We start from the raw sequence: 10,886 nt of genomic DNA on the forward strand, positions 1-10,886 counted from the left end.
AAAAAAACACATAATTGAAGTTATCTGTAACATATTAACATTTTTAGCCTGTGTACACTTCCTGTCTACAAAATCTTACTTTCTGTTGCCAATTTTTGTCATGCTTTTGCCTCAACATTTTCTATTAAAAATTCCCATATCCACATTTAGCATGAAAGCTTCCAATGTAAACTTGTCACGCTGTAATGACACCTTCCTGCCAGGTAGTCCTGTCGGGGATCAGTTTTGTAGACTGCTGTAAAGAAACTCTTACGCTCCAACCATTGTTACTTCTTTGCTTCCCAAATGCTGTAAGATTTGCTATTTAACTATAAAATAAAATCACAGTATTTATATAAAAAAAACTATGAACAGGTTGTATGTCTTTAAAATGGGATCTGAACCATAGTCCAATTATCTCCATCATTTAACTCCACTTCATCTAAAGATTATACTTGGCCTTGATCTGCATATGCAATCCTGTGGAAAATCAACGAATGACAATAATTTTAGCCCATTTTTTTTAAACTATCATAATGTTTTTTTTAATGCAGTTCATTGTGGGGTACTGTAGATTTCCATTGCAGTTATAGTGCATGGAACACTTTTTTTCCCATTGGCTTGTTTTATTTGTAAACTACACTAAATTTATTTTGGTCGACATATAAAAGTCTCTATTTTGGTGATGTGAAAATGTATTTGTCTTTTCTGCAGCTCAGTACCGTTTAGAACTGTGTCATTTAATGTGTGAACGACTAAAATTGAGTACATGGAGAGTTCAACTCGGAGTGCTCCAAGCCATGAACATCTACTTCCAAGGGTAAAAAAAGATGCACTGTTTCGTGCGTGCAGTTTTGACACCAAATATTTAAGAACTCCATTAACAAACTGCCTCAAAAAAATCCAATAACAAAACAATTGTTCCTGCAGCTTATTGCTTCTAGGCCAAGACAACAAGGACGCAAGTGCATTAACTGAAATCCTGAAAGATACTTGCTCAGCACTCATATTTCCACTAGGTGAGTTAACATAAGAGTAGAGAACTTGCATGGTTTAAGAAAAAGTTGAACAAAATCTTTTGGGTTTTAAATTGTTCTATTTTTTTTTAAAGAAAACAAGAGCTACTCTTCAGTACGTACAGAAGCTTTATCAATCGTGGAACTATTATTTAAAAAACTGGAGGGTAAGCAATTTAAAGTATTTATACAACACTGCAAGACAATCTTCGACAACTATTAATTTCAGACAAGTGTCACATCAAATGTAAAATTCTTCCAAATGCTGTAACACCCCTCCCACAATGCGCCTATTAGTATGCACATTTCTAGAGGAATCTGGGGGGAGTGGTCCACTGGAAATATTTTAATGTTTGGATTTTTTTTAAATGTACATTCTGGTTTAGCATCTTTCACTTCATAAGTGATAGGTTTTTAATCTTTTTTTTTAAAAAAGTGACATTTGGATTTATCCACATTTGACAGACCAATCAGACCATCATTTTCCCAAAGACTGTTTCAACACTTTCTTGTCCCCTTCACAGATAGGACTCTGTGTTGCCAGAAGAAATTCCTCAATGTTCATGAGACCAGGGATCCCAACTTGTGAGGAAAGGACCCGAATTTATCAGGAGTGTCACGTGTGAGCAGCAGCAAGCTCGCAAAAGCTCTAGTAGATTGATGGAAGCTAGCTTTGTAGCTCCAGATTCCCATCTCTGCCCACTGAAGTCTGGCTAAACAAGTCCCCCTCTTCTTTCTCTGCCTTGTTCTGGCTCTTCCCCCTGGGCAAAAGGAGCTAAAGACACTTGAAACTTCGTACACATTGGGGCCCTCGCCCCTCCAGCATTATTGCCATTATCTGAATTCTCTCAACTTTTTCTCTCATCACCAGTAGCCAACTTGCTAGTAATCATTGTTCTTCTAGGTGATGATATATTCAGTTACAGTTTGCGTGTTTAAAATCTGATTTTTTTTTTTCTAGAGACTAATCAGTGGGCAACTTTGACATCTGAGAAGAGGGATATAATTCTTAAGTCCCTAACCAGCATGGAATCAGACATCCGGCCAGAACTGAAAGACAAGGCCTCGGACCTTAGGAAACACCTTACAAATCTCCCATAATCCTGCCAAGACCTATATTCTGCAACAGAATAACTTCAACTGAAGACTTGACAACCCAAAATCTGGCTATCCAGTTTGGATATATAAAATCTTAAAATGTTGCTTCCTACATTGTCAGTTGGCCTGTTTTGAGTAGAAAACAAATGCTGCACCTGGTACTTAGAGTGCAGTGAATTCCATTTTCAGATGTGGGTTTGTGTGTGCGTTCAGTTAGTCACGTTTTGCAGATTCTCGTGTCTGCACAAGATGCAAATTATATCTTTGCATCTTGTCTTCCTCCAGTGAAGTAGCGAAGTACAGAAGCTGAGGGTTACGGTCATGGGACATTTAATTAATGCATGTGTCACACAGTGGATTCTGAATTGGAGGCGAGGTGCACACAACTGCACCAGAAAAAAAATTCAGTTGAAAATAGTCCAGTTCGGTTGCTACCAGGTCTAGTAAAGTTAAATATTGGGCTAATAAATTACAATATGAAGACATGTAAATTATGTTTGAATCTAAAAGATCTAGCACACTGCTGTCAAAGGTGCATCGTGCCTCCATTTTATATGTCATTGTATACTGCCATTGAAGTGGCATTTCTAAGGTGTTAATTGGATTAAAAGTTGAATATTTCTCCTGCCAGTCGTGTGCACATAATGTGCGCTCCAAAATGCAAGTCAGACATTAACTCTAAGTGGTAATTCCAGCATTTGTTGGTGTTAGCAGTATGCTGTTCCTGTTCAGCTGTGTAAAGGTTTAGCACTACCTTTCTCATGCCTGCATTTCATTTTTTTAAAATAAGAAACAAAAAGTTTTTGAGTTAATTTTCTGCATAATTTGAGCACTGGAAACAATTTGTGTTTGATTATATAACCATTACTGCCATGTTGGATTACTGCACCATTTACTTGTGAAATGAAAGAGGTGTCACCTAGGAATTATTTTAAGTTCTGAGTTCACCATATACTTCACACTTGAGTCTCGGACTAACCATCTACTGTGCAAATCATTTTGCTGTGCTTGGTATTGTAGCAAAAGCAAAAGGACCCATAAGCAGATTATCAAGATCTCACACATATCTTTAAAGCACACCTTTACTCCATTTATGTCACACATTTTCTGATGAATTCTTTAGAACGGTTAAATTGAATTAGAATTTGTATATTTATCATTTCGAATATATACTGAATTCTTAAGCTGCCCCCTCTCTTTCTCTTTCCCCCCCCCCCCCCAAAAATGAATTTACACTTCAAATGTTTTTAAGTTACTTGCTATAAAAAAAATCTTAAAATGCTGTAAATTAATCTTTCAAACTATAACCACAAAGTTTTCTTTTAAATTCAGTCTTGTGTAAAACAACCAGAAAGGATCCCATCTGATATTCTAGACAGCTGTGCAAGGAGTCTCCTAACTTCTCATCAGCACTGAGTCATTGAGAATTGCAATGCTCACCTTTCATGGGGAAAGACTCCTGTTTGAATGTGCTAGAGATAAATCAGAAGAATGTAGTGAATAATCATCCTCCTCCTTCCCATAAATAAATTTTATTTAAATTATAAGATGTATTGAATGCTTCTGTAGGTCATATGCACTTTTGCGGGAATTAAGGGGAATGATGAAAAAGTAACAAAGTTGGACATTGCCTTTCTAAATATTTCAGATCTATTAACATTTTTGCAAAGTGGTAGAACACTCCCTGTCTCAGAATCTCAAGTCAAGTTGATTTTGAGTTTAGTTAGGTCCTGGTTAAGAAGTTTCGATGGAGCATCACACAGAAAGGGGAACAATTGTCCAGCTACTTGAATTGTGCCTCATATGTCAGCTAATCTGTGATGGTGAGTGATCTGCAAAGGGGAGTTTAAAAAAAAATGCTTTTTTAAAGATGGTCTTTGTTTGAAGTATGGTTATTCCTGCAGCTATATGAGAGTAAAGACTTGAAATGGATATTGGGTTAATGTTTTAGTACAGTATGTGACAATTTGTTTACTGACTGAAATGTCACTTAAGATGATCCGCTTTTTAGAATTCTTGATGGTTTCGAACTAAACTCAATGTAAAAGCAAGGTGTGTCTCTCACGTGATCAGAAGAGAAGTAGTGGTGTTGCACATACAGTGTGAACGTGTGGTGCCAGCCACAGCCAGGTAGAGTGTGGCCTTCCTCAAGTTTTCTCCGAAGAACGATTGCACTATTTTACTAACTTTGAACACTGTACCTTGCCCCGTGTGGGCATTTACTTGCTGCTGCCGCCATTCACTGGTGAAGCTTTGTATTGAAAATTAAATCTGCTTTTGTTCTGACTGTCGGCACATGTTCTCAACATAATTGTTTGTGCAAAACTGAAACCGGCACTTGAATTGGCCAACAAACAAGACAAGAAAAATAAAAGACTCCAGCTAAAAGTCCCCATTACAGCTGTAGATTCACATATTTTCAAATTGATTTTGAATTGAATTGTGTCAATGGTGCAGATTAATTTACTCAGGTCATAGTTAGCAACTCCAGCCTCCAGTGCCAGTTTAAAACTAATTCTGAAGCTAAAGGTGTCAGTAGGAATTGTGATCTCATTTGGCCTTACAATGTAGCACCTGTAGCGTATGCTTAATTGGGCATCGTTGGAATGTACATTCTAGCCCATAAGAGGGGTTCCTAAACATCAGATTGATCAAATTCATTGTGTCAGTATACATGATTTAGAGCTGGGGATTTAAGGATTATTTGAGAATACTTGTGGGCCCTTTGAAGAATGTCCATATGAATTGTGCTTGCATGATGTAAAATAAAATTATGCCTGGGTCTTCTGTGAGACATTGCTTATGGGGAAGGGGAGATGCATACAGACACTTTAACATTGCCAAAATCAATAAATGCTCTTGTGCTGTTGTACTATCTGCCTTTCGAATCTGCAGTTGCCAAGACAGGTGACTGTGCATTATTCTGTTAATGATTATGGAACTGACTAAACACTTGCTGCAGACCACTCACTTCAGATGGAATGTATTTGAACTCTCCCGTTCTTTTCCCCTTCCCCAATTTATTTAAAAAAGCACAGTAAACCTTCACAAAGCCTGAATGTGTAGCAACAACAGCAAAAGAGTTGATGGCCCAAGATCATGCACTGGGTTAGAATTCTTCATGACTAAAATACAGTCGCGCACGTTCTCCACTAGACTGCGTAGATGTCTGCAGCCTGTAAGGACAGCATCTGATGGTTCTCGACCAGACTAAAAGAACAGTGTGTTGAAAAGACCTTTTGACTCCTGGTGTCACTGAAGATTGACCTATGAAGCAACTCACTGAGCCAATTTATTTGAGAAATTGGAACAAAAGTGCAAATTTTAATATTGTCTTCTAACTTCTAGGGCTGTCTTTAGTGAGTATAAAACTGTTCCTAATCCAGCACCAATTGGCAATCTCACTCCGAAGCCAGAGGGTAACCCTTGTCAGACAAATGTTGCAAGATTTTAAGTCATTGGCAAAAGAACCAGAGGCGAGCTGAAGAGATAAGAACATAATAGGAGCAGGAGCAAGCCATTGGGCTCCACTTCCCTGCCTGCTCCCCATAACCCTTTACTCCATTATCGCTCAAAAATCTGTCCATCACCGTCTTAAATATATTCAATGACCCAGCCTCCACAGCTCTCTGGGGCAGAGAATTCCATAGATTTACAACCCTCTGAGAAGAAATTTCTCCTCATCTCAGTTTTAAATGGGCAGCCCCTTATTCTGAGATTATGTCCCCTAGTTTCTGTTTCCCCTATGAATGGAAATATCCTCTCTGCATCCATCTTGTCTAGCCCCCTCATTATCTCATGTTTAAATAAGATCACCTTTCATTTTTCTGAACTCCAATGTGTATAGGGCCAACATACTCAACCTATCTTCATAAGTTAGCCCCCTCATCTCGGAATCAACCTAGTGAACCTTCTCTGCAAGTATATCCTTCCTTAAAATGGAGACCAAAACTCTTATGCAGTATTCCAGGTGTGGCCTGGAGATGTTTTTTTTACCTAGCGAGTTATGATCTGAAAGGCACTACCTGAAAGGGTGGTGAAAGCAGATTCAGCAGTAACTTTGAATTGGGTAACATTTTGCAGGGCTCTGGGGAAAAAGCAGGAAAACTGAAATAATTGGATAGCTCTTTCAAAGAGCTGACACAGGCACAATGGGTCGAACGGCTTCCCCCTGTGCTGTATGATTCTGCAAGTCGTGAGTGGGGGTGTTACTCTGCATCTGATCACTATACCATTCCCCAGCACTAACATCTCATGTTGTGGAGCACATTTAAAAAAAGATCCCTACAAACCTGCAAGCTTACTTTCAACAAGCATTGTGTTTCCTCATTTACAAAAAAAAACATTAATTGCTGTTTTAGAATGAAAGATACAGTAATTTAAATATTTCTATGGTAGGGATATTTTTGCCGATAAAATATAATTGTCAAGCTATTTGTGATCTAAACTTTGTTGTACTTCATCTGTTGGTACGGAGATTTTTTACTTGTGTTTTTTTTCCAACAACCTAGACCACCTTCCCTTACTCTCCATTAAAATTCAGCCGCTATCTTTCAATTTTTATCTATGCATCCAGACTTAAATCTGCGGTTTATACAAGGTGTAAATTCTGTTCATTCTCTTCTCCCCCCCCCACCAAGAGGATTTGTTTAGATCTATGACTGTGTTATGCCAGCTTAATTATCTACAAGAAACCATTCTCCATTTGAGGAACCTGAGAACGAATACAAAAGGGAAGGAAGTAAAGCTGAAATTGGATAGCAAGAATCTAGAAAGCAAATCTATAAGACAGGAAACAGGGCTTAGTATATAGTAAGCAAGGAAGGTCTTCCTGTGCTGAATGGTATCTACTTTAATGCAAGGAGTATAGCGAATAAGGCGGATGAGCTAAGAGCACAGGTGGACACTTGGGAGTATTACATTATAGCCATTACAAAAACATGGCTGAAAGAGGGGCAGGTTTGGCAGATCAATATTCCTGGCTACAGGATTTTTAGACAAGGTAGAGAGGGGGTAAAAAGGGGGGGGGCCTTTGCGGTACTGATTAAAGAAACTATTACAGCGGTGGGGAGGAATGATGTGTTAGAAGGATCATCAAATGAAGCCATATAGGTCGAATTGAAAAATAAAAAGGGCAATCACGCTGCTGGGAGTGTATTATAGACCCCCCAAACAATGGGAGGGAGATAGAGGAGCAAATATGTAGGTAAGTTGCTGGGAAGTCTAAAAACCATAGGATAGATAGTAATAGTAGGGGATTTTAACTATCCAAATATTGATTGGGACAAATTTAGTGTGATGGTTATAGAGGGTGCGGAATTCTTGAAATATATTCGAGAATATTTTTAGTCAATATGTAACAAGCCCAACACGAGAGGGGGTGGTCTTGGATTTAGTTTTGGGGAATGAAGCTGGGCAGGTTGAAGGGGTATTAGTGGGAGAGCACTTGGGTGCCAGTGACCATAATTCAGTCAGATTCAGTTTGGTTATGGATAAGGACAAGAATAGGCCTGGAATAAAATTTCCAATTTGGGGAAAAGCTAATTTTGCTAAGTTAAAGAATGATTTGACCATAGTGGACTGGAAACAGTTACTTGTGGGTAAATCAGTGTCGGAATAGTGGGAAGCATTCAAGGAGGAGATCCGGAAGGCTCGGGCCAAACGTGCCCTTAAAGAAAAAGGCTGGGAAAAATAATTCTAGAGCCCCCTAGATGTCTAGGGACTTACAGGGGAGGATTAAGAAAAAAAGGGACGCTTATGTCCTATACCAACGGCTAAATGCTTCAGAATTTTTGGAGGAATATAGAAAGTTAGGCAAAATTAAAAAGGACATTAGGAATGCGAAGAGAGTATGAGAAATTCTTGGCCAGTAAAATTAAGGAAAACCCTAAGATGTTCTATAAATATATTAAGAGTAAGAGGGTAACTAAAGAAAGGGTAGAGCCTATTAGAGACCATGAGGGTAATGTTTGTGTGGAGGCGGAATATGTTGGTAGGGTTCTTAATGAATACTTTGCATATGTTTTCACAAAGGAAAGGGATAATTCAGATACTGCTATTGAGGAGGAGTGTGATATTCTGGATGAAATAAATATAGTGAGAGAGGAAGTATTAAGGGGTTTAGCAGCTTTGAAAGTAGATAAGTCCCCAGGCCCGAATGAAATGCATCCCAGGCTGTTGAGCGAAGTAAAGGAGGAACTAGCAGAGGCCTTGACAATCATTTTCCAGTCCTCTTTGAATCTGGGCATGGTGCCGGAGGATTGAAGGACTGCTAGTGTAGTACCCTTGTTTAAGAAGGGGAAAAGGGATAGGCCGAGTAATTACAGGCCTGTCAGCCTAACTTCAGTGGTGGGAAAATTGGAAAAAATCCTGAAAGGATAAATTAGGGACAGCACGGATTTGTTAAGGGAAGATCGTGTTTGACTGACCCGATTGAATTTTTTGAGGAGGTAACCAAGACTGCCAATGAGGGTATTGCGTACAATGTAGTGTATATGGACTTAAGCAAGGCTTTGGATAAGGTTCAACATGGTCATGAAGGTTAAAGCCCATGGGATAGAGGGCAAAGTGGCAAGTTGGATCCAAAATTGGCTTGGAGGTAGGAAGCAAAGGGTAATGATTTATGGATGTTTTTGTGACTGGAAGGATGTGGTATATATCAACAATTTAGATTTAAATATAGGGAGTATGATTAAGAAGTTTGCAGACAACACTAAAATTGGCTGTGTGGTTGATAATGAAGAGGAAAGTCATGGGCTGCAGGAGGATATCAATCTACTGGTCAGATGGGCAGAGCAGTGGCAAATGGAATTTAATTGAGAAGTGTGAGGTGATGCACTTTGGGAGGGCTAATAAGGAAAGGGTATACACATTAAGCAGTAGGCCACTTAATAGTGTAGATGGACAAAGGGACCTTGGAGTGCTTGTCCACAGATCCCTGAAAGTAGGTCAGGTGGTTAAGAAGGCATATGGAATGTTTGCCTTTATTGGCCGAGCCATCGAATATAAGAGCAGGGAGGTGATGCTTAAATTGTATAATACTTTGGTTAGGCCACAGCTGGAGTACTGCATGCAGTTCTGGTCGCCGTATTATAGGAATGACGTGATTGCATGGAAAGGGTGCACAGGAGATTTACTAGGATGCTGCCTGAAATGGAGAATCTTAGTTATGAGGACAGATTGGATAGACTGGATTTGTTCTCATTGGAACAGAGGAGGTTGAGAGGAGACCTCATTGAGGTGTACAAAATATTGAGGGGCCTGGACATAGTGGATAGTAAGGGCCTATTTCCATTGGTGGAGGAGGCTATTACGAGGGGGCATTGTTTTAAGGTAGTTGGTGGAAGGTTTAGAGGGGATTAGGGGAGGGGGGGCTTCTTTGTGCAAAGGGTTGTGGAGATCTGGAACTTATTGCCTGGAAGAGTGCTGGACGCAGAAACCCTCACCACTTTTAAGAGATGGATGGATGGGCACTTGAAGTGCAGTAAGCTGCAGGCTTATGGACCTCGAGCTGGTAATTGGGATTAAACTGGATGACCTTTTGTTGGACGGTGCTGATATAATGGTAAGTCCTGCAGGGAATAGAATACGGCCAGGGTGATGATCTGGACTAATGTCGATCGCCTGGATGGGTCGGAGAGGAATTTTCCCCGATTATTTCTCCCTAAATTGGCCTGTTTTTTTAATTTGGTTTTTGCCTTTCCCAGGAGATCACATGGCTCTGGTTGGGGTGGAGTGTAGAGATTGTCAGTATAAGGGGGTTGTGTGTGGTGGACTGGTTGGGCTGGGTGCTCTTTGCCTTTCCATCATTGTTCATAGGTTTATATGTAACCTTTAGGGCTGCTGACCAAGGGCCGTGCGGCTCTTTGTCAGCCGGCGCGGACACGATGGGCCGAAATGGCCTCCTTGCTGTAAATTTATATGTTTCTATCACTGATCACACCTGTTCTTTCATTTAGCCTTAATTTATGACCTGTTCTAGTGGTTTGAGGAAATAACAAACCAATTTGAAAATAGATAATCCAATGTTAAAATAACAAGGAAAAAGTATAGTTCAGAACAAGAAAAAATTCTTCTTTCGAACTCTTGTATATCAATGAATAAACATTTATACAAATCTGGAGCCAGAGTAAAGACTTGCATTTATATAGCAACTTTCACACCCTCAGGATGTATCAAAGCACTTTACAGTCAAGTACCATTGAAGTGCAGTCACTGTTGTAGGAAACACGACAGCCAATTTGTGCACAACAAGGTCCCACAAGCAGCAATGTGATCATGCCCTGCTCATAAGTTTTAATGATGTTGATTGAGGGTTAATATTGGCCAGGACACTGGGGATAACTCCCTTGTGCTATGAAATAGTGCACCTGAGAACACAGACTGGGCCTCCGTTTAACATTTCATATGACAGACTGCACCTCTGACAATGTAGCGCTCCGTCACTACTGCACTTATGTCAGTCTAGATTTTATATCTCGAGTGGGCTTGACCCCATAACCTTCTGAAGAAGAAAACCACTGTTGACACTTTGAGCTCAGTTGCACATAGTTACCTTTGTGGGTGCATCCTTTCATTTCCCCTGCACCGCCCCCTGCTAACACACAAAATAATGTGGTTTTTGTAAAAGATTTTTCTTCCAACTTCGTGCTGTTCTGAACAGTCAACAGCATCAACTTGTTTTTGTAATATCCATTATTGGTTTTTAAATGAAGAACTTAAGTTAATAATTCGATTGGTTGAATCAGTTGAAGTCAAAGTCCTGCCTGGAAGTGGGTGAGGCTCTATGTTACA

General features: G+C 39.7%; 1 protein-coding gene across 1 annotated transcript in view; it reads left to right on the forward strand.

The window, feature by feature from the left end:
* Window positions 1-4,875, forward strand: part of ecpas (Ecm29 proteasome adaptor and scaffold) — a 151,663-nt gene extending 146,788 nt beyond the window's left edge. Inside the window, exons 46-49 of the mRNA XM_070887950.1 lie at window positions 694-799; window positions 910-998; window positions 1,091-1,162; window positions 1,957-4,875. Coding sequence (XP_070744051.1) covers window positions 694-799; window positions 910-998; window positions 1,091-1,162; window positions 1,957-2,096 — 407 coding nt within the window. The 3' untranslated portion in view covers window positions 2,097-4,875. The remainder of the gene's footprint in view (window positions 1-693; window positions 800-909; window positions 999-1,090; window positions 1,163-1,956) is intronic.
* Window positions 4,876-10,886: the final 6,011 nt, after the last annotated feature.

This window comes from Pristiophorus japonicus, chromosome 1, assembly GCF_044704955.1.
Source record: "Pristiophorus japonicus isolate sPriJap1 chromosome 1, sPriJap1.hap1, whole genome shotgun sequence".
Classification (NCBI taxonomy): domain Eukaryota; kingdom Metazoa; phylum Chordata; class Chondrichthyes; family Pristiophoridae; genus Pristiophorus; species Pristiophorus japonicus.